The sequence below is a fragment of the Hemibagrus wyckioides genome, linkage group LG01 (genome assembly GCF_019097595.1).
Source record: "Hemibagrus wyckioides isolate EC202008001 linkage group LG01, SWU_Hwy_1.0, whole genome shotgun sequence".
In the NCBI taxonomy this organism is placed as follows: domain Eukaryota; kingdom Metazoa; phylum Chordata; class Actinopteri; order Siluriformes; family Bagridae; genus Hemibagrus; species Hemibagrus wyckioides.
In genome coordinates, this window is record NC_080710.1 from 33,023,268 (window position 1) to 33,050,779 (window position 27,512).

General features: G+C 42.4%; 1 protein-coding gene across 3 annotated transcripts in view; it reads left to right on the forward strand.

Annotated features, from left to right (window-relative positions):
- LOC131352262 (dipeptidyl aminopeptidase-like protein 6) overlaps nucleotides 1–27,512 on the forward strand; it is a 269,434-nt gene that overhangs the window by 79,057 nt on the left and 162,865 nt on the right. Inside the window, exon 1 of one of the 3 annotated variants that reach the window (XM_058388238.1) lies at nucleotides 9,861–10,278. The exons of the other annotated variants lie outside the window; for them this stretch is intronic. Within the exon in view, the coding sequence (XP_058244221.1) occupies nucleotides 10,180–10,278 (99 nt within the window). The 5' untranslated portion in view covers nucleotides 9,861–10,179. Of the gene's footprint in view, nucleotides 1–9,860; nucleotides 10,279–27,512 lie in introns of those variants that run through there. 3 annotated transcript variants of the gene reach the window in all.

The following is a 27,512-nucleotide window of genomic DNA, read 5'->3' on the forward strand; positions in this document are numbered from 1 at the left end:
AGAACCTCGCTGCTGAAATGAATTACGCAGGACAATGCTGAGGAAATCATTTTATAAACATTTAATAGAACACTCCAAAACTTCACATGTCCACTCTTTGCAGCGGTGTGACCTCCTTTGTCTTTTTTTTTCTTCTGTCCTATAAATCAGGATATGACGGCAGCAGTGATGTGCCTTTTGTTCTCGGTTCTCGCTCTGGTCTTTGCACCAGTGGGGATGTCCTCGGGGCTCGGAGCTCGTTATATATCAGACATATCACAGAGCAAAGAGCATTCGATGGACCTGCTGAGAAAGTTTTTAGTGTGATGGTCCTGAAGCTGAGAATTTTAACAAGCACTGCTGCTTCAGATCATCTCTCTCTCTCTCACACACAGACACACACACACACACATACCAATACACACACACACACACATACCAATACACACTCACACACACACACACACATACCAATACACACTCACACACACACACACACACACACATACCAATACACTCTCACACACACACACACACACACACACACATACCAGTACACACTCACACACACACACACATGCCAATACACACTCACACACACACACACCAATACACACACAGCCTGGAACAGAGGCTAAAATTACACCAAATGAGAGAGAGAGAGAGAGAGAGAGAGAGAGAAGGGGGAAGAAGGAAGAGAGAAGAAAAGGTAAAAGACAGAAAGGGTGAGAGAGATGAAGAGAAGGTAACAATTCATACATGCACAGAGAGAGAGAGGGAAAGAGAGAGAGAGAGAGAGAGAGAGAGAGAGAGAGAGAAAGAGAGAGGGAGAGAGCAAGGTGGAAGCAGATACTGTTCAGACCTACAGATGCGGAGGCTAATAAGAAAAAGAAGATTCATGTAACAGAAATTCAGACAGACCGCAAAGCTCACACACACACACACACACACACACACACACTCCTCAGTCCTCATGTGTAGGGTGTGGTGAACAGCAGAGGATGTCTAGGGTGCTATAATTGGACTGAGACGGTATAATCCTGTCAGAATCAGCCTGTATTTTCTGCTCTAATTGGACTCACCTTTTTATGTCCTGGCTTCTCTCTCTCACTTTCCCTCTTTCTTTTACTCATCTGTCTCTCTCTCTCTTTCTCTCTCTCACTCTTTCTCTCTCTCTCTCTGTTTTTTCTGGCATTTGCATTCTCCCTCTCATTAGGACATACTTCCCTGTGTCCAAATGACTTCACTCTTTTTCTCTCTCAGTCATCAGGTTTAGCTTTGTATACAGGCGTCTTTATCTGCCCCTGAGAGCGCTGCATCAACCCTCCTCTACCTGTCCCCAAGGGGCGTGGCCTAAATTATGGACATGGTATAATCTGGACATGGTATAATTTGGAAATGGTCTAAAGTAAACTGGAGATGTGTAATTTTAACTTGGTCTAAAGTAATCTGGACATGGTCTAGGATAATCTGGACATGGTGTAATCTGTACAATATAATCATATCATATTGACTTTAATGGTATGATCTGATTTGTTCACCTTTAATGAAAGGTCCTGTAACAGAAGGCTACATCCCTCTGCTTTTCTAATCAGGAATGTCAGTTATGAAGATTCTCTCTCTTCCAGAAGTATATTAATTGCTTTACCTCTTCTCTCTTGTGCCTTCCATTTAGCTCTTTATTACATTCTTGCTTTAGTAGAGGTCACTGAACGACATGTTAGCTGTAACCTCCGGTGTAGGCTGTGACTCCATCAGAGACAATGATCTCTACTTTCAACACCTTCAAGGTAATGAGTTTGAGCGGAGAACAAAGGAGATGAGGTCAGGGAAAGTCGGGAGAGCTGGAAGGACAGAGGAAAGTTCAAGGCTGTGCTCTGACCACTGTTAGCGCAGGTGAACAGCTATTCACTCGTCATTTCTTTAAAAAGTTTTGCTTTAATAGGGACATTCTCACATTTTCCAGATAATATTACATTCTGAAATAATATCCAAGGTTCCATTTACATTCTTCATTTTTCTTCAGTAAACATTTCTTTTCTATCTAATGCCACAGAACCGTGCAGCTGAATGCTCCTGAATCATCCTTTTCACATCAATTTTACATGGCATGCTGAGGAAAGAGATTAATCTTACACAAACTGCCAGCTTTACGTTCTTCGAGCTCTCAGTCCAAACTATAGAATGTTTCCCATTCTTTGGTATTTAAATGGTCTTAAATCAGAGTGCACACAGTTTCCTCTAACAGCAGCTCTGACAGTAGAGCAGCTACGAACCGGAGCTTTAAATTAATGCGTCGCTCGAATACCTTATCGTTTCTATAGCAACTGCTCATACACTGTCCTCATAATCAGATTAAAATGTAATGTTTGTGTATCATGTATGGAGTCCCCAGTGTCAGCGCTTTCTAACAGTCTAACAGTCTAAGATCTAAGATCTGGACATGGTCTAAAATAATCTGAACATGGTCTAAAATAATCTGGACATGGTTTAATCTGGACATGGTCTAAAGTAACCTGGACATGGTCTAAGATAAGATAAGATATCATATTGACTTTAATGGTTTGATCTGGTTTGTTCACCTTTAATGAAAGGTCCTGTAACAGAAAGCTACGTCCCTCTGCTTTTCTAATCAGGAATGTCAGTTATGAAGTTTCTCTCTCTTACAGAAGTATTTATGTTGTTAAAGAAAACAGTACACCACTAAGTATTACCACTGGGGGTGGTGGTAGCTCAAGTGGTTAAGGCTCTGGGTCGTTGACCTGGAGGTTCAAGCCCCAACACAGCCAAGCAGCCACCACTGGGCCCTTAAGCAAGACCCCCAACCCACCCTACTCCAGGGGCACTGTATCATGACTGACCCTGCGCTCTGACCCCAACCCCAAAGGATGGGTTATAGGAAGAATTAATTTCACTGTGCAGTAATGAAAATGTGACAAATAAAGACAACTTAAAAATAAGGTACTTTGGGCTGGTAAATGTTTTTTATTCCTGTGTTTTATTCTTCACTTGGACATAGCCAGTCACACAGAAGGTTACTGTGTACATGGTGTAGATAATGAGGTCCAGGTGGAACAACAATCCTAATCAGATCTTCTTTCGAAATCTCTTATAGATTCTCCAGATCCTGAGGTCAAAGCAAGACAAAACCTATTCAGAGTCTCGTGTCTCTCATGTCACAGTAGCGTTGCATGAATATAGCCGTGTTTCAGACGAGTCCCTTGCGTCCCTGGTGCAGAGCAGACAATTTGTCTCTATGTTAACCCAGGAGAAGTTCCTCCAGGCTTTAATTCTCACCAATCAGCAGAGGGAACATGGAATAATGCATCACTAAATCCATAGCCACTATCTTTACTCACTCGATAAGATACTATATCACATCTGGAACAATTGTTTATTGTAAAATCTTCTGATTAGGGCTTTTTAGCTGAATCAATAAGTGAAAAATCAGTAATAAATTCTTCCTCTATACGGAAGAGTAGAACATCTCAATAAACCATGACTGTGGATGTTCTTCAGTTGGTTCAATATTGCTGCATGCTAAAAATGTTTTTTTTTGCTGCATCCTTGAGATCCTTTCACATCCAAAACACAGATTTAAATAATGAGTACTGAGCTCAGTTGGCTGCTGGTAAGAAGGTCATGCTGCCGAGCTGCCAGTGTGGACCCCTGAGCATGGCCTTTAAACCTCTCTGCTCCTGAGATGCCACACCAGGCCTGACCCTCAACACTGACCCACATATCAAACTGTCAAGAATTCTAACTAGTTATTCGATTCCCAACACTAGCAGAAAAGCAGATCCTAATAAGAACTTTAACGTTATCTGAGCCGTGCGATCCGATCACACTGGGGAACTACACAACAATCCTAAAAGCTCATTCAACCAGCCTTGTTTTCAATCTGCTGCTGTTGTTGCATCACAGGGCAATGGAACCCTCTGCTCTCAGCTCTCTGCCGTCAGGATCAGAAAAACTTTACTATTTGAGTTTCCTTTGAGCTCACAGGATGGGTTTGGTGTCAATGATAAATAGAAGAACAATCAGACAGTGCAGAATGATCAGACAGTGAAGAAGGATGGAGCAGTGCTGTGGGATCAGACAGTGCAACAGGATCAGACAGTGCAAAATAATCGACAGTGCTGTATGATCAGACTGCAGCAAGATCAGACAGTGCAGAATAATCGACAGTGCTGTATGATCAGACTGCAGCAAGATCAGACAGTGCAGCAGGATCAGACAGTACAGAAGAATCGACAGTGCTGTATGATCAGACTGCAGCAAGATCAGACAGTGCAGCAGGATCAGACAGTACAGAAGAATCGACAGTGCTGTATGATCAGACTGCAGCAAGATCAGACAGTGCAGCAGGATCAGACAGTACAGAAGAATCGACAGTGCTGTATGATCAGACTGCAGCAAGATCAGACAGTGCAGCAGGATCAGACAGTATAGAAGAATCGACAGTGCTGTATGATCAGACTGCAGCAAGATCAGACAGTGCAGCAGGATCAGACAGTGCAGAAGAATCGACAGTGCTGTATGATCAGACTGCAGCAAGTTCAGAAAGTGCAGAAGAATCAGACACTTCAGAAAGATCAGATAGTGCAGAAGGATCAGACAGTGCAGAAAAATCGACAGTGCTGTATGATCATACTGCGGCAAGATCAGACAGTGCAGCAGGATCAGACAGTGCAGAAAAATCGACAGTGCTGTATGATCAGACTGCGGCAAGATCAGACAGTGCAGAAGGATCAGACAGTGCAGCAGGATAAGACAGTGCAGAAGAATCAGACAGTGCAGTAAGATCAGACAATGAAACAGGATTGGAGAGTACAATAATATCAGACAGTGCAGCAGGATCAGACAGTGCAGCAGGATCAGACAGTGCAGCAGGATCAGACAGTATAGAAGAATCGACAGTGCTGTATGATCAGACTGCAGCAAGATCAGACAGTGCAGCAGGATCAGACAGTGCAGAAGAATCGACAGTGCTGTATGATCAGACTGCAGCAAGTTCAGAAAGTGCAGAAGAATCAGACACTTCAGAAAGATTAGATAGTGCAGAAGGATCAGACAGTGCAGAAAAATTGACAGTGCTGTATGATCAGACTGCGGCAAGATCAGACAGTGCAGCAGGATCAGACAGTGCAGAAAAATCGACAGTGCTGTATGATCAGACTGCAGCAAGATCAGACAGTGCAGAAGGATCAGACAGTACAGCAGGATCAGACAGTGCAGCAGGATCAGACATTTCAGTAGGATCAGACAGTGCAGCAGGATCAGACAGTGCAGTTAGATCAGACATTTCAGTAGGATCAGACAGTGCAGTAAGATGGTGGTGTAGTGTGGTGGTGTAGTGTGGTGATGCAGTGCTGGTGTAGTGTGGTGGTGTAGTGTGGTGGTGGAGTAGTGCTGGTGGTGTAGTGTGGTGGTGTAGTGTGGTGGTGTAGTGTGGTGGAGTAGTGTGGTGGTGGAGTGTGGTGGTGTAGTGTGGTGGTGGAGTAGTGCTGGTGGTGTAGTGTGGTGGTGTAGTGTGGTGGTGTAGTGTGGTGGTGGAGTAGTGCTGGTGGTGTAGTGTGGTGGTGTAGTGTGGTGGTGTAGTGTGGTGGTGGAGTGTGGTGGTGTAGTGTGGTGGTGGTGTAGTGTGGTGGTGTAGTGTGGTGGTGTAGTGTGGTGGTGGAGTAGTGCTGGTGGTGTAGTGTGGTGGTGGAGTGTGGTGGTGGAGTAGTGTGGTGGTGTAGTGTGGTGGTGTAGTGTGGTGGAGTAGTGTGGTGGTGTAGTGTGGTGGTGTAGTGTGGTGGTGTAGTGTGGTGGTGTAGTGTGGTGGAGTAGTGCTGGTGGTGTAGTGTGGTGGTGTAGTGTGGTGGTGTAGTGTGGTGGAGTAGTGTGGTGGAGTAGTGCTGGTGGTGTAGTGTGGTGGAGTAGTGTGGTGGAGTAGTGCTGGTGGTGTAGTGTGGTGGTGTAGTGTGGTGGAGTAGTGTGGTGGTGGAGTGTGGTGGTGTAGTGCTGGTGGTGTAGTGTGGTGGTGTAGTGTGGTGGTGGAGTAGTGCTGGTGGTGTAGTGTGGTGGTGTAGTGTGGTGGTGTAGTGTGGTGGTGTAGTGTGGTGGAGTAGTGTGGTGGTGTAGTGCTGGTGGTGTAGTGTGGTGGTGGAGTAGTGCTGGTGGTGTAGTGTGGTGGTGTAGTGTGGTGGTGTAGTGTGGTGGTGTAGTGTGGTCGTGTAGTGTGGTGGTGTAGTGTGGTGATGCAGTGCTGGTGTAGTGTGGTGGTGTAGTGTGGTGGAGTAGTGCTGGTGGTGTAGTGTGGTGGTGTAGTGTGGTGGTGGAGTAGTGCTGGTGGTGTAGTGTGGTGGTGGTGTAGTGTGGTGGAGTACAGGAGTGGTGAGACTGTGTAACCCTGTGGCGATGGCCATGGAGTCTGAGAGATTCCTTCCTGTCAGAAAATTGGTGATCTTCCAGGTATTGGAGTGTGTGTTCAGCTGAATGGAGGAGAACAGTGTTGAAGGTGGAGATTAGATGATTGACAGGAGAGATCATACTGTGATTGACAGGAGAGATCATACTGTGATTGACAGGAGAGATCATACTGTGATTGACAGGAGAGATCACACTGTGATTGACAGGAGAGATCATACTGTGATTGACAGGAGAGATCATACTGTGATTGACAGGAGAGATCACACTGTGATTGACAGGAGAGATCACACTGTGATTGACAAGAGAGATCATACTGTGATTGACAGGAGAGATCACACTGTGACTGACAGGAGAGATCGTACTGTGATTGACAGGAGAGATCATACTGTGATTGACAGGAGAGATCACACTGTGATTGACAGGAGAGATCACACTGTGATTGACAGGAGAGATCATACTGTGATTGACAGGAGAGATCATACTGTGATTGACAGGAGAGATCACACTGTGATTGACAGGAGAGATCACACTGTGATTGACAGGAGAGATCATACTGTGATTGACAGGAGAGATCATACTGTGATTGACAGGAGAGATCACACTGTGATTGACAAGAGAGATCATACTGTGATTGACAGGAGAGATCACACTGTGACTGACAGGAGAGATCATACTGTGATTGACAGGAGAGATCATACTGTGATTGACAGGAGAGATCACACTGTGATTGACAGGAGAGATCACACTGTGATTGACAGGAGAGATCATACTGTGATTGACAGGAGAGATCACACTGTGATTGACAGGAGAGATCATGTCCTCCTCTCAGAGAGCATGGACAGTTTTAATCTACAGCATTGTCTCCTGATGAAAGCTTTTCTACACCAGTTTTTCTGCAGACCTTCTGTTTCCCCTTTCTCACAAAATTCTTTGAGTTCTTTCAAAGGAGACGACATGCTCTGTTGTTAACACGCTCAACACAGCAGGAAGGTCCACCAGGAACCAGCCTCAGAGTAAACTTCAGAGTAAACAAGAACCCACTGCATGGACCGAGTCAAACCAGATGACAGTGTAGAACATCAGGACCTTTATCCGGCAAAGAAAGAAGTCTCAATAAGTGGAAAAAAATGTACATTTCTAGTCATGTGAGTGCCGTAAAATGCCTCGGAGAACAGGACAGGAAATTCAGAAATTCTTTGACATGTGGGATGTGAGTGTGTAAGTGATGGTTCCACCTCGACTGGGGTTTAATAAGGCACGTATTCTCAGCCTGCAGCAGCTGGGTCTCTCCGGTCACGGTGTCAGCACTACAGAGAGAGAGAGAGAGACTCCTGTCCCCACAGTGTCCTCCATGTTGAGATTTAGAGTCAGTATTCCAGTGTGTAGAACTTACAGAGATTAGATATTAGGTATTAGATATACAAGTCTATGGATTGAGATTATGGATTTAATGAAAGTTTAGAGCTTATGTGAGAATCTTTTCCACACATCTCTCCGTTCTTGCACTCGGTTTATTCATTATATCAACACTCTGAGTGCAGAAGGACAAATCTATCTCAGGTATTTCAGCAGTGATGTAAAAGCTCATTCAGACACGGGAAGAAGATAGAACTCATGCCATCGTGACTTTTTCATCAGTCCGTTCATTCTTCTCATTCTTGCTAACACTGCACATCTTCACCATCCACACGGCCCCAGAGGTCAACATCAGCCTTCATTTTATCCATTACTTCATCACTTAGGTTTTATACACGTATTCATTTGTCATTTATATTCATTAGCATCCTTTTTTTTTAGCTTTATCTGTATCCAAGGTGTATGGCGCTGAATGAGCCTCCATCTCTCACATGTTTGTTCACTGCTCTCATCCTTGCTCAGGGTTGTTCTCAGGAACATGTGAAGATCGCTTTTACAGATTTTTGCTTCAGAAATAAGGCTTTAATCTCACTGTGTGTGTGTGTGTGTGTGTAAGAGAGACCCTTGTGCTCATTCCCACTGGCTCCTGAATGATCCTTCTGTGTAGCTCTCATTAGCTGATGAGCGCTGGAGTGCTGCTAGCGTGGGTGGCTAATGCTAATCCTGCTCAGAAGAGAGAGGATGCGTGGGAAATCCTATTCGCTCTGTGTGTGAGTGTGTGTGTGTGTGTGTGTGTGTGTGAGACCTCACCACTCTCCAAAACACACCAGGGACAACGTGAGCAAGCTCAGAGCGGATCTATAATAAATAAATTATTAAAAGCAGACAAACAAACCACCAGGACATTAATGCAGCAGAATAAAAAAGAAATAATAAGATAAAAGACTTCAAACTAAGGTCAAATAGAACAAACACATTAGGTAAAAACATGTGAGAGTAATATTATCAGGAGAAAAAAAAAAGACGTTGAGTTCAGAAGGTGACCACAATGACCAACTGATACACAATGCAGCATTAGAGATTTACACAAAAATATAACAAAATAAAATCAACATCTATTTATTAAAATTCATCCATTCAAATGTTTTAGCTGCTTTTGTTTGGCAAGCTTAAAAAAATCAAATGAAATAATATATGATTATGGAAATAAGGCGGAAAATCATAGCAGTGATATTTCACACTGATCTTTTGTCGTTGTGAAAAACAAGCTATTGATTCAATAATGCAGAAATGTTTTGTATCTTCTGCGCAAATATGAAATCTGATGTAGAGCAGCAGGTAAAATCTCAGTCCAGAGCCTCACGCTGTATCCTTAACATCATCATTAACACTGTTTCTATTTAGACTTAATAATGATCACTAATCTGTTCATTCTAAATTCCACCACTGTCATGTTAATTAGAAAAAAACATCTACATATTGATCATCCCTTGACTCGGGGTTGCCAGTGTGGCAGTTTTTACTTCAGATTGAAACAGTATTTTGTTGCATTTTTCCCACAATGTTCTACTTCAAACCCAGAGACCTGCACTGATATCATGGAGCTGAATCGTTTCCGTATAGCGACATTCATTTATTCTGTGGGCTGATGTGCTGTCAGGTAAAGACTGCATGGACTGGTTGATATGAAAGTAGGATTTCAGTGTGGATACCAGTGTTCTCTTTCCCAACCTGTGAAGGTTTGAGATGAAATTTTGTTTTTTACCGAGAGACCAGAACGTTCTATCGGTTCCTGAGACCTGATTATAAACGCTTCTGTAGCTCTAATACTGAGATCTATGACTTCCTGGATGCGGTGTACACTCCAGAAATGTTATTAAAAGCACTGATGTGAAATCAACAGCGCAGGGGAGCGCAACCTTCTGTTTTCATGGTGAGAGTTATTAACGAGAGAGAGAGAGCGCGGAAGGCCAGGATTCTTCAGGATTTGAACTCTCAATCTCCCACCGATAAGACAAATGCTTTACACTCGTGCCGCTCGGGAGCCATGAATGTATTTGCTTTGCCTCTGCTTTAAAGCCCTCCCTCCTTCATGGAGATATCGAGTTGCAGAAGAGCTTGAGGCTAATCCTAGCACCAGGCTGCGGTTCTGAGGAGATCTTTATCTCTAAGCTTATTAAGCAGAGCTCTAAACTCATTAAGGTGATAAGCAGGTTTATCACTCAACCCTCTACAGTAATTCAAAATCTGGAGGAGGAAGATGATACCAGCTTGGATATCAACCCTCCAGTTCCTCCTCCTGTCTCTCTCTCATCCATTAGCGTGTAACGGGAGACGTGGGAGAAGTCATGCTGTACTAAGTGCTTGGTAATAGTTTTAGGAGTGTGAGCTCGGTGAGGCCAGTCTCGGCACTCGCGCTTCGCCTTCAGCATGTTTTTCGAGCACTCGTCTTCGGCTACAGTGCCCATTTCAAAATGCCAGCGGCAACGGCGCCGGTCTACGGCAGAAACGGTCAAAAGGCTGTTCAGGGTAAGTTGCTATGAAGTCGCTATGCCTACTTTCTTTTAGCCAAATCAGACCATGAATTAGCATGAGCAGCCAAATTATTTCCAGCTAGCTATGACAAATCCATCCAGCCTGAGGATGCTAATGATTTCTAATACTGATGTATGATCCTGCTGTGGTCAGTGCTGTAGCTGCTGCAGCAACACTGTGTTTCCTTCAGTGAACCTGATGGAGCTCAGAGCTGGTAGAACGTGGGCGGAGATGCTGGATGTTTGGAGGCTGTGATGGAGACTGTGTGAGTAGATTGTGTCCTTAGTGCAGGTATTAGTGCAGTGATGCTATAAAACGGTGCTGTGGAAAGCTTGCTTGGACTAAACGTGATGTTAAGGCGAGTCAAAAAGTATTCACTGTCAAAAATATCTGTCTCCAGTTAGATTTCCCAGTTAGTTAACAGTTAGTAGTTAACTGACTGCTTACTGGTTAAACATTTTAACCTCACACAGCAGTAACATTATCCAGTTTATTTAAAATTATGTGAGTTTTACTCAGTATAACATCTACATGACAGCATAATGACAAATCATCCATTTCAAATCTACGCTTGTACACTGCCCCCTAGTGGACAGTAGGCCACTCAGTTACCCCTGACAGCACTGGACAGTGTAATTAAACAGAGTGTAACAGCACTGAGGAGGTTTACAGGATGTTCATTGTGAGCAGATGAGACTTGGCAGGAAGTATAAATTAGACCAAGTTTTGTTTGGTAGGTAATTATCAACTATATACAGACACACACCAATCAGCTATAACATTAATTTCTAAGTGAACTCAGAAACTATGCTGACCTGTTAGTTCCTCAGGAGCTCTTGGATGCCCAATTCCTCGTGACTATAACCTGTTGAAGAAAGGACATTATTTACATTTACATTATTTCCTGTCCAGTGTCACCAAGATGAGGATGGGGTTCTCTTCTGAGTCTGGTTCCTCTCAAGGTTTCTTCCTCAGATCATCTCAGGGAGTTTTTCCTCACCACCGTCAACTCAGGATGATCCAAACAATTCTGATCCATGGAGGCTCCACCTCCTAACCGTGCAGTCCGTCCCTCACAGTGCTGTCAATGACTCAGAGCTGTTTCAGTGGTGCATCATGCAGACATCCAGAACATTCAAATGATCTGCCTAATACTGTGCAGGTTCCCCTGGTGCCACCAAAACAGCTCTGATTCATATATATGGCGAAGTTTTCTGTTTTGTGAATGTTGTGTGGAAGAAGTCTCCAGTGTCAGTGCAAAGGTGAAGCTGGAACTTGAAGTTTCCCCACATCTTCAGGACAGAGGACTCTTATTAGCTTGAAGAGAGAAAATAAAGAGAGACTGATGAGGGAGTGTTTACAGCTGCTATAATATAAACAATCAGAGCTTTTCAAGATGTTAAACGTAACTATAAATGGATAAAAGCATGAGATGATAAACATTAGGGAAGAGAACAGGAACTTGTTTCAGTGATGTATGAAAACATTCAGTGTAACTTGAAACTAATAAACAGTGTCATTCTTTCATCTTTAAAAAAGAAAAAAAATGTAATATCTGTGAAATTGCTGTGGTATCAGAGGAAAAAATGCTTCCTGATGTTCTGTTCTAGCAGAATCATCCTCAGAGCATCACCTCACCCTATCGTGGATGATTTACACCAGTATCATCCCACCCTGGGAAAATATCATGATATAAATTTTGGTTAAGGTCAGCTGTGACATTTCAAATCAGGAGAGAAGAAAGAGCGCTGCAGGATGGTGTAGGATCTCCCCCGAAGCAGACACGCTGAAAAAGACAGACCGGACCATCGAGCAGCCTGAACACGCCGCTGAGACGCCGTCTGAATACAGATCATCCCCATCAATCCATCAGAGTACTGTATCGCCAGCTTCTGTCCTGGCCTCATCTCCTCCAACACGGTTCCTCCTTCTGCAATTAAAGCGAAGTTCATCCTCTAAATTCCTTAATTAATGCTGTTGAATTTATTCAGAATGGTTTACATTTGAGAAGAAATGTGGGTGAGGGTTTAGCAGGCTGGCACGAGGACCCAGGGGCAGTTTGGCACAATCCTGAGGATTAAAGTCATGACCTTCTCATGATCAGCTGCCCAAAGTTTCATCTGGCTTTTCCCTAACTTCCTGTTCTTCCTCCTTGTTCCTCTTCCTACTGTGGTATGAATGAGGAAGTAGGTGTGTTGGATACAGCGATAATTCGATCCCTCGCTTCATCCACATCCTGCACATCCTTGAGACTTTGTCATATTTTTCCTTCTTCAGTTCCACCTGCTGTCGTCACCTCTGAATTGTTTCTCCGTGACCTGCGACAGAGAGCCGACTTTCTCAATAACAATAACACAATAACAATAATAACACAATAGTGCTCTGACACCAGGGTCCATAATACCCATTCTCATACAGTTATCTCTTATTTCATTAGAAAAGGAGGAGATTTTCCTTTTTTTTCTATTCAATTGTTTTGATATTTTTTGCCCATGGCCTTCTCCAAATGCTTTCTTTTTAAAGAGCTGCTTCAGCTCATGGGTCTTGGTGGATATCTGGAGCTGATATCATGCTTCCATTACATCCAAAAACTGCTGTTTGATTGGTAAAAAAAAGGATAAAAATTTTTCCAAATTATAATTTTTAAAACCATGTTGTATGATTCTTTTTTTTATTAGTCATAGCTCAATAAACCACACAGAAACCTCCAAGATCCAAAAGTCCACTATCAATATTCGTTTGTTCCAGAATTTCACAGCTGTTATATTATTTTCTTTTTTTTTAATGTAGGATTTTCTTTTCTTTGTTCCTTTTTTTAATTCTACGCTCCATGATGCTTCATAAATTCTTTATAAATGTCCATTACTCTGAACATTTTCTGAATAGATCTGCACTTTAGCCGAGATAATAAACACCGCAGCTCTCGGCGCTCTGTACGCCTGAGCAGGAGGTGAATATGATCCTGATCTCACACTACGTTTATTTTACCTCGCTAATTAATTTCAATACGCTCTGAACAGTTGAGACATTAATGCTAATGCTGCTAATAGGAAATGAAATAAAAACAGCCTCCCATTTGAATTATGATCAGAGTGTTATATTCTGATAACATTCAGTGTTTGTGTGGCTGCTTTTAGAGTGATTTAATTCAAGTTGAAGCTTCATCTGGGTGAGATTTTATGTTCTAGATGTCACAGTTTCCTCTCAGCAGATGTCACGTGTTTTGGTTCTCATCACAGCAGTGTGTCTTGTGCCTCATGGGTTGGTTCTCAGTTCTCCATGTGCTTTTGTACATCTTCTCATCTCCTGTTACTCCAGTATTTCCTTTATTTTTTAGACACTTGTGGATTGTTCTGAGATAATCATGTTCTCTGATTGCGTTCTTGGCCTTTTTTTCATGTTTTTGGAACTTTCTTTCTTTCATCTTCACCATTCCTGTGAATCCTGGTATCCTCAATATCTACAGAAAAATCAGTTTTCTTGTATATGTGAGATATCAGATTAAAAAAAAAATCTTTGGAATTTCCAGATCTTTGCTTTGAGACAACTACTCACTGTTTTAGAGTGGACTGATGATGAGGAGATGATGTCATGGCTGTGGTTGTCTGCATATCAGCACGTGTGGTGCTGTAGATGGTGCTCCATGCTGTAGGTGATCCTCCATGCTGTAGATAGTGCTCCTTGATGTAGGTGGTGCTCCATGCTGTAGGTGGTCCGCCATCCTTTCCATGGTGCCCCATGCTGTAGTATGTCCTTCATGCTGTAGATGATGCTCTATGCTGAAAGGGTTTGTTGTGAAGATGTGAAGCAGTAGAAATGCTGGATGTCCATCCACAGGACTGCAGGATCGTCCTGTCCTCCTCACCTATAATTTACACCAATCTTTTTCTAACAAGTCAGTTTCTGTGTGTTCTCTGACCTGACGCTGTGTCCTGCCGACTCCTTGTGCCGCCCCCTGAAGCTCTCTTCCTCAAGTCATTAGTCATCTTCTCCAGCTCCATCTCCCTCACGGCTCTCGTCAGGTCTGCACTCGTGGGAGGCCTGTTGTTATTTTTCCAGCAGCAGAATCAGAAGCAGCAGCAGCTCATTTCCACACCTCAGTTCTGCCTGCACAGTTGTTTTGACCCCATAATGGAAGTGAAAAGTAGAATTGAAGTCATATCATGGCAGGACACTTTGCCCTGAACTGGGTTAAAGCGGGCAGGAGTGTGACACGGCGCTGAGAACGCTCGGCAGGAAATAACCTCCAGATGGAAGAGGTTTCAGTTGATTGGGAAGAAACCCAGTTAGCGATGTTACTCGGACAGCATGATTTATATTTATATTTCTATCAACTAAAGCACGTTTCCAATTTCTCTTCATCCATCTATTTATTTATACTAAAATATTTCAGAGTCTAGAACATTCCACCATTTCCTTTTATTTTACTGGGAAAGAATCACAGTGACCTAAACACAATAATAGCATTAAATATGATGATAGAGTCGTGAGGGAGGAAATAAGTCACTGTGCGGAGCAGCTACAGGAACATAATGGTGTGATGAAGTGGAGTTAGTGCGATCATCTCCAATCAGAGCTGATTATTTGACTAGAACAAAACATTCCTCTTAAAACCACAGAGATTTGGATGTGCTTTTATCCATTTCTAGTTACATTTCGTGTAATGCAAAGCTCTGATTGCTTATATTATAACAGCTACCTGTATAAAGAGCAATCTCTCTTGTCATGTTACCATAGAAACCACAAAGAAGCGTGAACTCTACTGTCCAGAAGATGTATGAAAAGTCACAGCTTTACCTCTGACACTGGAGACTCCTTACATAAACGCTTGTCTTTACAGAAAACCTCACGATCTGAACAGATTCACTTTTTTAATCCCTCAGAACGAGCCGTTACTATAGAAACGACAGCGCCCGATCCATGAGCGTGATCCATCACCACTTCCGGGTCTCTCTGAAGGATCTTGTCTCCTGCTCTGGTGTGTTCACAGTATAGTCCTGATGGTTTTTATCTCAGATTGAGGTGATGTTAGATGTGAAGGTGTGTGTCCTGTAGTCCAGGTCATGTGTTTCTTCATGACGGAGAAGGTTCTCAGCTCTTCATCATCTCTGTCTTTCTTACTTCAGACTGCTCTATAGATAATTAACAGGATTTCATATCAAGCAAATGAGACCCTAGCAGTACCTGATAACGGTCTCTCTCCCTGTTTACTGTCTAATCTGCTTTTTTGTTTTTTTTTTTTAGATTAAAGCACTGACTTTGTGTTGAAGTCAGATCTCGAGCATTGTTTTTTTTGTTGTTTTTTTTAAGTGCTTCATTGTTCCTGTTCTCCTGTCTGACGTTCACGCAGATGGAACACTACACTTTTATTTTGTGACAGTTTTATTGGATCCTCAGCTCTATGAAGGACATTAAAGCAGTATTTATTGGCTGTTAATGCAATATGTAGGCGATAGAGGAGAGCAGTAATCTTCGAGCGAGACCGCCTGGAGCATTACAAACACCACACAGCATTATGTCAAATGCAAAATATGATTTACGCTCTACTGATTTATTCAGCATTATTCATCCTGGTGTCTGTGGTGGAGAAGACTGGGTGGTGATTAATGAGACCATGTTTCTGATCCCTGATGAACTGATATCTGTTAGAGTGTTACTTGGCAGTTTGTCAGGTCTGAAAGTAAAGACTCTGAACTGCATTGATGGAGAGAGAGCGAGAGAGAGAGAGAGAGATAGAGAGGGGTGAGAGAGGGAGAGAGAGACGGAGAGAGACAGAGAGAGAAAGAGAGAGTGAGAGAAAGTGTGAGAGGGGCAGAGAGAGAGAGAGACTTTTTTTTTTTTTACTTTTTTCTCCACTTTATTTACACAAGTCATATAAAAATCAGTGACTTAATAAATAAATGAATAAATATGTATTAAAATAATGTCAATAAATTAGATTAAACATAGTGATGATTAATTAAGTTCTGCTGCAAAGGTAAGTTTTTCATCCACAACAGACCATAAAACATTCTCATAACACCACACACATTTAAACATATCCAAGTCATTCATACTTTTGTAAAAGTTAAAATCAATTAAAATTCTTGACTTTATCAGCCTTTTGAGAATTCTTATTGCTTTGCAGTCAGTATTTTGTGCAATTTGGTTTTTCTGGCAGGTATATCACCATTTTGGCCTGACCAAAAATAAAATTGATGAGTTGGCACCTGAACCGGTGTTTCCTGACAAACTTAAAACCAAAAATAAAACACTGAAAAGTAAAAACAACATTAAAAGACTTTAAAATGCTCCGTAAAAACACAAACAGTGGAAGTAATCTGGAGCAGTGAATAAAAGCATGAAAAACTGTTTCTCTCTGTGAACAAAAAGGACAATCATGTGCAATATCAGGGTTTAAAACAGAAATAAAAGAGTTCACAGAGATAATACAGTGTAAAATCCTCCACTGGAGGTCAGCAGCTTTTTTAGTTAACGGTGGTTTATACAGTGCGTCCACTCTGGTTTAAAATCATCAGTAAAACCATGTACACTTCTCCATGGGGTGTCCACCCTCCCACTCAGCTTCTTCTTATTTAAAACCTTTACACACGCTCTGTAGAGCAGCTTCCCCGACACTGACCCAAAGTCCACCTCCCCTTCACCCCGGCACTCCAGGAGGGGGCCTGCACACCCGTCGAGGTCAGGAGCGATGTTCAGCTGGGGAAAGGGTTCGTCCTCTGTAGGACCAGTCTCTGTGTGTGAATAGTCCATTAGCTGAACACGCTCCTCTGATGTCAATGCAGATTTCCAGCGGTGTAGGAGCTGATTGACAACACACAGGGACCGCAGTCCCATACGCGCTGCCAGGTCCTCTGCCCTCGACAAGTCCGACCCCGCGATGTTCACAAGCTCCCGGAGCGTTATAATCCCTGAGGAGATGAGAGTTCTGGTCAGTGCAGGGACGGTCACACTGGAGATGTCCAGTCTCCCGCCGTACACCAGAGGTTCCTCCAGCAGCCAGTGTAGCGTTCTACAGCCCTTGTTTTGTTTCTTAAAAAAAGTTCCAAATTTTAAAAAGTCCATAGTAAAAGGCTGGTAGTCCAGAAATGTCCAGCATTTTTGTGTCCATTAAAAACAACGCTCTGTCCTTGAACTGTTCGTAATAATCCACTGGCTCTCCATACTAAGTCTCTGGGTCCAGTGAGGAGCCTCTGGATAAACTGGAGGCGGAAGCCTGCGGATCTGCTGGACCCAAGTATTTAAAACCACCTCTTTTCCACGCTAAGCCTCCTGGTAGTGACGGTTGCCCACCTTCCCACTCCCCAACTAAAATGGCTTCACTTTTAGACCAGTTAACCTGGGCAGAGGATAAAATTTGAAAGTCATTTAAAATATCAGTTAAAACATTGACATCATTTTGTGTGTTTATCATCACTACCAGATCATCTGCATAAGCTGATAAACATATTGAGGCATTAGCATGTGGCATATTAAAACCAGAGAGATTACTTCTTAACTTATTTAAAAGAGGTTCAATAGCTAGAGAGTACAACATTCCAGAGAGGGAACAGCCCTGCCTGATCCCTCTGTACACTCTAAAAGGGGCACATAAACCACCGTTAACCTTCAGTACACTCTCAATGTCACTGTACAACACCTTGATCATGGCTATAAAACCTGGGTTGAACCCGAAGGCTTCCAGCACCTTCCACAAATATTCATGTTCAACCCGGTCAAAAGCCTTTTCCTGATCTAGAGAAATCAGACCAGTTTTTAAGCCCAATAGCCTGGAGACGTCCAAAATGTCACGAATTAGATACACATTATCGAATATGGACCTATCAGGCACACAGTACGTCTGGTCCTGGTGAATGAGCTGCTCCATTACCTTAGTCAGTCTCGAGGCTAATGCTTTTGAGAGCAGCTTGCAGTCAGTGCACAGTAGTGAGACCGGGCGCCAGTTTTTCAGGTGGGTCAGGTCTCCCTTCTTCGGTAGCAGGGTCAGGACGGCCCTCCTGCAGCTCAACGGGAGTTCACCTCTCCGTACGCTGTCCCGTAGGACATCTAGCACATCCTGCCCAGAATGCCTTGTAAAATTCGCAAGGGAGACCGTCTATACCTGACGCCCGTCCATTCTCCATCCCCTGGAGAGCCTCATGAACCTCCTCCAGCATCAGCTCCCTGTCCAGCTCTCTCGCCGCTTGCTCAGAGAGCTTTGGCAGGTTCATGAGGAAGCTGTCCTCCACCGCTTGTGCCCCTGACCACTCACTGCTGTACAGCTTCGAGTAGAAGCTTACTGTCTGCGGCGAATTTCAGTGGGCTCAGATACGAGATCCCCTGATTCTGTTTGCACAGCATGTATAAATCTTTTCTGTCCATTCTTCTGCTCTAAACTGAAAAAGAACTTTGAAGGAGCATCCATCTCAGCAGCGCTTTTAAAGCGTGAGCGGACCAGCGCCCCCTGTGCTGTAATGTCTAACAGGTCGTTCATTTTGGATTTTTTACGTTTGAGGGCTTCAATATGCCCTCGATTTCCAGTGGCCTCCAAACGCTGGAGCTCCACTATTTCTATCTCCAGAGCTTTCAGAGATCTAACAATGTCTCTTGTGACATTGAGAGTGTACTGTTGACAGAATTCTTTGACTTGTGCTTTTGTCACATCCCACCACAGCTGAAGTGAACTAAAAGCTGCCTTCTCATGTTTAAAACAATTCCATAAAAAAATATAAGACTCTTTAAAATTCTTTTAAAAGTGCAGTGTTAAAATGCCAGTAGGCGCTCTTATGCTTAACCTTCTCTTTAGTAATAGTACACTGGACCATACTGTGGTCAGAGATACCTACTGGAACAATAAAACACTTTGTAAAAAATGTTAGCTTGTGTTTAAAACCATAAAAGCGATCTAATTGTCTCATTATTCACCACAATACCCTTCTGAATCAAATTTCTTTATCAACTAACTAACAACCAACTAACTTTATCAACATTATTCAGAAACACCACAATGGCACTGTTCATTCTGGAGGCAGAGACAATGTTCTCATGCCCCACCACGTTACCGACTGCAAGACAACATTCCTCTACACTCGCCGGACACACAACACGGACACCGTGCCGGACACACAACACGGACACCGTGCCGGACACACAACACGGACACCGTGCCGGACACACAACACGGACACCGTGCCGGACACACAACACGGACACCGTGCCGGACACACAACACGGACACCGTGCCGGACACACAACACGGACACCGTGCCGGACACACAACACGGACACCGTGCCGGACACACAACACGGACACCGTGCTGGTGAGTCAAACTCTCACACAGCCTCACGTTTGGATCCGCCATAACCACGCTTCACCGACATGCTACTCACACACACACACCTGCACACCCCCACACACACTCGCTCACACACACTTTTATTATCCGCACACACACTCACACAATAAGTATATAAATACTCCAAGACCTTAAATGGAAAGAAAAAAAAAGCACTTTAGTGCCGAAAAATTGGCAAAACGCCAACCACTCTCACACGCTCCACACGTCACACTCGCCTCTCCGCCACGCATGTACAGAGAGAGAGAGAGAGAGAGAGAGAGAGAAACAGAGAGAGAGAGAGAGAGAGAGAGAAACAGAGAGAGAGAGAGAGAAACAGAGAGAGAGAGAGAGAGAGAGAGAGAGAGAGAGAGAGAGAGAGAGAGAACCAGCGAGAGTGAGAGAGAGAGAGAGAGAGTGAGAGAGAAACAGAGAGAGAGAGACAGAGAGAGAGAAACAGCGAGAGAGAGAGAGAGAAACAGAGAGAGAGAAACAGGGAGAGAGAGAGAGAGAGAGAGAGAGAGAGAGAGAAACAGAGAGAGAGAGAGAGAGAGAGAAACAGAGAGAGAGAGAGAGAGAGAGAGAGAAACAGAGAGAGAGAGAGAGAGAGAGAGAGAGAGAGAGAGAGAGAGAAACAGAGAGAGAGAGAGAGAGAGAGAGAGAGAGAGAGAGAGAGAAACAGAGAGAGAGAGACAGAGAGAGAGAGAGAGAGAGAGAGAGAGAGAGAGAGAGAGAGAGAGAGAGAGAGAAACAGAGAGAGAGAGAGAGAGAGAGAAACAGAGAGAGAGAAAGTAGGCAGAACAGAATCCTTTTGGGAGTAAGAGGTATGGGTTTCAGTGACAGAAGCCAGATGGAGGCAGAATTTAGAGGGCTTATTTTGTGTGTGTGTGTGTATATATGTGTGTGTGTGTGTACGAGATTGCATTGTATTGCGAGATATCGAGTTCATTAGAGACATGAGTTTAAATCTAATGGGATTTGGGTCATTGTCACAGCTTGGTGTATTTTGTTGTTGCTGTTTTTAAAGCCCGCTGCTGAGTTCTGGACTGTGATTGGTCCGAAAGTGCTGGGAGATTTTCTCAGACAGTAACATGTGAGATGTTGTGAGCAGGGTTTGAGCTTCCTCACTCAGCTGGAGTGTTGAGTCCCTGTTAAACAGTGTTAGGCTTTAGAGCGGCTCTGGTGGCAGTGAAGTCTGGATGCAGAACATTTCCACTTCTGTTTATTCATCTACCAGACGTGTAGAGCTGAGGTCAGGAGTCAGAGCCGTGCAGAGGCCAGGAGCAGCAGGGCTAATGTACTGGTTTCAGCTTATTTCTCTATCCTGTTTTTATTATGGTGGATATAAAAAGTTTACACACCTCTGTTAGGACTGCAGGTTTGTGATGTTAAAAAAATAAACCAATGATCTCTTTTTCACCTTTAATCTGATACCACAACCAGAACACTGTAGCTAAAAAGCTAATTTTAAACGTTTTAGAAAAAAACCCTGGGTAAATATACACACTTTAAAGGAGAAGTTCTAGGACAAAGGACAAAAATCTACAGATCATTTCCTCACCCCCTTGTCATATAAGATGTTCACGTCTTTCTTTATTCAGTCATGAAGAAATTATGTTTTTTGAGGAAAACATTTCAGGATTTTTCTCCATATAGTGGACTTCAGTGGTGCCTCAGAGTTTGACCTTCCAGAATGCAGTTTAAATGCAGCTTCAGAGAGCTCTGAACCTCCATCCCAGCCCAGGAAGAAGGATCTTATCTAGACACACCATCGCTCATTTTCTTAGAAAAATAAAAAATTGTATACTTTATAACCACAAAAGCTTGTCTAGCACTAGCTCTGGGATGCTCGTCCGTGATGCTATGTACTATGTAATCATGGTGAAAGGTCACGCGTGACGTAGGTGGAATGTTTAGAGCCCTAGTAGATGTTCAAACTCATGGGCACCATTGAAGTCCCACTATATGGAGAAAATCCTGAAATGTTTTCCTCAAAAAAAAAAAATATTTACGACTGAAGAAAGAAAGACATGAACATCAAGGATGACAAGGGGGTGAGGAGATTATTTGTATTTTTCTGGAAGTGAACTTCTCATTTATCTTCTCCTTGCATGTTATACAGTGTTCAGTGTCGTTTGTGGTAATAATCTAGCAACTCAACACATCCTGAGTAACAGATCCTGATCTTCTTCTCCTGAAGCCGTTCCTCCATTGACTCTGGTTTGTGCTTCGGGTCGTTATCATGCTGGAAAGGTGAAATTTTTCTTCATCTTCAGCTGTGTAACGGATTCCATCAGCTTTTATATCAGAATAGATTGGATTTTGGAGCGATCCATGATTCCCTGTATCTTGAGTAGAAGTCCGGGGAAAATAAATAGCATGATGCCGTCACCAGCATGCTTCACTGTGGGTGTGGTATTCTTTGGATGATAAGATGTTTTTTTATTATATATTTTTAATTTTAGGGGAAAAATCTACCTTTTCTCATCAGACCAGAACATGCACTTAGCTACATGTTATTTATTTATTTATTTATTTATTAATTTATTATTAATTATTTATTATTATTAATTAATTAATCAATCAATTAATTTATTATAAATTCTAATCCTTTCTCATAATTAATTAATTATGAAAAAGGATTAGAATTTGTCAAATATCGACTCTATATTCCCTTTAATTTTGTCCTACTATTGAAACTCTTAAAGTGTAGCAACTTTAACTCTTTACCCAGAAGCCAGAAAAATGTAATTTCCTCCTGTTTTTGTTGTGTCCATGTTGATGATTGAGTGTGTTGGTCATGTTCCACTCCACAGTGGAGGTTAATATGAAGCTCATCTGAAAGTAGACTTTCATATTTTAAGACTTTGTATTTTAAGAATTTGTAGTGTTTCAGAAGGATTTCTGTTTTCCTCTAGACTACCAGGGGTGATATATTCACAGAAAAGTTTGTTTTTGTATCTTTAAAGTAAATGTTGATCTCAAACCCATTCCTGCTCTCTGAGATGTTCTCCAAGTTGCTTGTTCATCTAAAAAGCAGCTCAGATTTCATCTTCAACCAGTAAAATTCTGTGTAAGGTTCTCCAACAGAGGGAAAAACACACGTCTAAAACACACTGGAAGCCGACAGAGTGCTGATTCATTGTCATACTGGTAAAAGGGTTGATCAGAGTTACATCAATAAGTTTAGACTGGATTAAGATTGTCTGATATTCTGATCTGGACTTTAGACTTTAAATTGGACATCATATTAACTAAATTCTGGAGTTTAATATTGATTCTGGGATTTGTTTTAGATTGGACCTTACCTTAAGTCTTAATTATTTAGTCTGGGTTTGGGACTAGTGCTGGGATTGTTAAAAATTTGAGTCCAGGCTTGGGACTGGAAATTCTTGACCAGGTTTGTTTGCTTTAATTCAAAAGATGAGCAATGAAATGAGAATGAATGTATGCTCGTTAATCCCCCAGTTAATGGACGTACCACTTAAATTAAACTCATGGAGGTCTGGGACAGTAAATATAACCTTAATATTGGTTTTTATTCCGTCTGTTTTGTGTGCATGAGCTTGTATCAGCCTGAGATATGGGAGAAGTGTCTCTGGGTTGTGGTGGGACTTACCCTGATCCCGTGTCTCATCTACAGAACATGAGCAGATGTTTTCAGCTTGAGTAATTACAGCAGGCTTGTTTGAGTCAGGAAGAGCCTCGACCTCCTGACCTCCTATAAGACCTACATTTAGATGGTGATCCCGAATCATCCAGAGTTTAGTCCATCTGATCCCTGCCTTGATTTGACTCAAAAATCCGATACTTACTTGCTCTTTTTTTTTCCTTCTTCAGAAGAATCCTTTCATTTCTTCATTTCTGTCACTCTGAGTGTATGAGTGAGGCGTTCCCTCAGCTTGCTCTGCTCATTACCACTTAAGCTGTCAGATGTAATGAAAAATGAGAAAGGCGGTGTCATTGCTGTCTCTTTTTTATTGTTTGATGGCCTTTTTTCTTTTTGGAAACCCCTTACTATATCTTTTTTTTTTTTTTTAAATCCTCTTCTCTTTTTGTTTCACATGAACAGAACACTGATATCTGATGAAATCGCTTGACTGTAAACAGAAGAAGCTGCAGCTGAGAAGGTGGAGGAGGTCATTGAGTAGATCCTGCTGTATTCAGGCTTTTATCACGTGTACAGGACTGAATTATACCATGTTCCTCGCCCATCCTCATCCTAATCCTCCTCATTACTCCTGCATTGACTCTGCTAAAGCTGCCACCCTGCTGTTTCTTCCCTATCACACAAATGCTAGCAGGAGATGGCTTCCAAATATGACAAATACGCTTCGCCTGAGACTCTAGAGACGTAATATATTTAAATCCTGCACATCTGTATTCAGCCCTCAGACGTGATGACAGACTTGTTCAGAACATAAACACCGAGTGGAGTCTGAGTAAAACGTGGGCATGTCACAGTTATACATGAATCTGTTCTCGAAACTTCTCGGCTTTTGGTTCGAGTCTGGAGCGGTGTGAAAATTTAAATATGAATTGATTCATTAGTTGATTGTATTGTCCATGAAAAGCCATTTTCACACAGGTGATGTTGGGGCATCTTGATTGCAGACTTTTCCTATATTGAGGATGGAATATTTGACAGATAGCAGCACTGTATAGTAAGCTGCGAGTCTAGCAGGTGAACGATCAGCTGATTACTACCACCCAGAGAGCAGCTCCAGATATCTCCTGGATTCCTGGTCATGGATGTGAGCTTTTAAATTCAATTCATCCTCAAAAACGATCAGTAATATTATAAATAATCAGTAATAATCAGTAATATTTTTTAACTGTTTTGATTTTTCTAATTGACTTGCTGGATAAACTCCTTCCCCAGCAGGTCAATTAAAACACAATAATTAAGATAATACATTGATGACTGTTATGTGAAGCTTCTTAAAAAACATATATCATCTAAATCTTGACCAGTATGTTAAGAGAAGGAGAAAATAATACTGGAGCACATTTAACATTAAGAATGCCAGTTGATCTGGATTTGTTTTGGATCCCCAGTTTTCTCCTGCTGGAGATGTAGCATGTCATGCTGGACGCCAGGGCAGACCCTGGAACCACTGTAGAGATCATATCTTACAGCTGGCTTGGGAACATCTGGGGATCCTACAGGAGGAGTTGGAATCAGTAGCAGTGGATGGAGAAGTATGAAAGGACATTCTGAGCTGAAAAAGCTTTATTTTTTCAAGCTGTAGATCTTTAGAAAACCAGGTTTCAGTAGCTCTCATGGACAGTAGTGAAAAGTGCTGTATTTCTGATTAGCCACAATGAGGGAAAATGAAGCTAAAAAGATGAACGGCATCCAATCCCACTCTATTGTAGATGTGAAAATCCTGTCCTGAGTTGTCTTGGTGTATATTTTGACAAGATGTGTTTGAATAAAAGATGGTTAAAGGGAGCTTTCTCATCTCTAATCAATAGTCTGGTGTTTAAACTGTAAATACAACAGAAAGTTGTGTTACGTGTGAACGCAGAGCATACAGGAGCAAGCTATGGTAATTATCTCTCCAGCTGAGCGTGGAAATGAACAACGACTCTAAATGGTTTAATCAAGAGCAAGAGAAGCGTGTATAGTCTTTGTGTCGAGATGTAAAATACACACCTGAGCTGCTCGGTAATTAGAGAATTTCTAATTACTGTATTCTCAATTTGTGCAAAGCAGCTAAACTCTCATTTTACATGTTATTATTATCTCAGGATTGTGTTCGTTCTCTCTAGCAGAGCTCAAGGCACAGAGAATAAGGACAGATTTAACACCTCGCAACTTGAACACAACTTGCTGTGGCGAAAAAATAATACTTTGTTATACCTGAGGGCTTAATGACCAGTCATCTCACCCTCTTCACAGTAATCCTGGAGACCTGCTATTAACCAGCACCTCCATATGAGTCACACTACTTTCTAAATGTCAGGCACTTGCTTCCATGATACCATTTTCATTCTCTCAGCAAAGATGGAGTCATGTTCACTTCATGAAGTTACATGTTGTTCTGTATGAGTATCTGAGTCAGAAAATGGATGCTCTGCTGTGGAGATAATTGATTTTACAAGTAGTAATGATCCTCATCTGTTTCTTTACTATCGCTCGCTAATTTGGCTCCGGATGAAACAAACTAGTGATGATTACTGACCTGATGCTTTCTAGAAAAAGAATAGACTTCAGTTTCTAGCATATAATACACTTTATTGCCAAAAGTTTTGGGACACCCCTCCAAATCGTTGAGTTAAGGTGTTGTTTTTCAGGGGTTGGGCTCGGCCCCTTAGTTCCAGTGAAAGGAACTCTTCAACATACCAAGACATTTTGGACAATTTCATGCTCCCAACTTTGTGGGAACAGTTTGGGGATGACCCCTTCCTGTTCCAACATGACTGTACACCAGTGACCAAAGCAAGGTCCATAAAGACATGGATGAGTGAGTTTGGTGTGGAGGAACTTGACTGGCCTGCACAGAGTCCTGACCTCAACCCCATAGAACACCTCTGGGATGAATTAGAGTGGAGACTGTGAGACAGACCAAAACTGGGACGTCTGCCTTTCCATGCACATGAATGTAATATGGAGTTGTCCCGTCCTTTGCAGCTATAACAGCTTCAACTCTTCTGGGAAGGCTTTCCACAAGGTTTAGGAGTGTGTTTATGGGAATTTTTGACCATTCCTCTAGAAGAACATTTGTGAGGCACTGATGTTGGACGAGAAGGTCTGGCTCACAGTCTCCACTCTAATTCATCCCAAAGGTGTTCTATGGGGTTGAGGTCAGGACTCTGTGCAGGCCAGTTACAGGCCAACTACAGACAAAAATGATCCAAATTAAATCTGAGGACCAAGCTCAAACCCAGAGCAGGACTTAAACAATCCAGATATCTAGCTATCTCAGTCCCAATCTGAAACCTGAACCAAAACTACAGTCAGCCTGGATGCACTAACAAACCCAGACCTAACCATAGACCCAATATCAAAACCCAAATTCCACATCTCCACTAAAATCTTCTTCTTCTTTCTTCTGCTACTTCTGTTATATTCTCTAATATGGAACACACCAGTAGTAATGGTTGCTTCATATGAAGTCATTTTAGGACCTTTAGTATACTAAAACACACCACTGTGTATCCTGACTAGAGTTATAGGACAGTAGAAGCATGCAGTTCGGCTTAGCTTTACCAGGTTACAAAACCTGTGCTACAAAAGTGCTACAAAAAGTGGAAGTTGTTTACATCCAAATACCTTCAAGTTGTGTACAACTACAAGGCAAGGGATTTTTTCAATATTTTGGCAGCTTTCCTGATTCAGTACATGACCCTTGGGAATTGCAACACAGCCCCTTTATCAAGCAGGACTCTAGAAACCTGTTAGCTTTTATATTTTGGGGAATGGAGAAGTCCCTGTCTTATTAAGAGAGAAACAATTAAGAGATGAGAGTCACAAACTATTAAACAGCCACCAAACAAAAGCATTGAGTCATTGAGATGACTGCTGGGATCTGATTGTGGCATGGGTTTGGAATTAGTCCTGGATGTGGTTTAGAGTTTGTGTTTATTTGAGTCTAGATCAAGGTTTTGACTTGTATCTGGTCTTTCAAACACTTCTGGAATTTCTGTGCTTAGATTTGAGTCTATATTCTGGTCAGGGTTTGGGTCTAGTCCTGGAATTTGGTTTGGATTCTGGTCTGTACTTAAGGCTGGGCTAGACACAGGTCTAATTCTGGGTCTGGGTTCAGGAATAGATCTGGATTTGACAGCAGATTTAGGCAAGTCTGCATCTATAATTGATTCCTTGACAGGACTTGGTGTTAGGTGTGGATGTGAGACTGCAGCTGCTGAAATGTGATTGCAGTAAAGGGAAGCTGTGTGGGTCTGTTG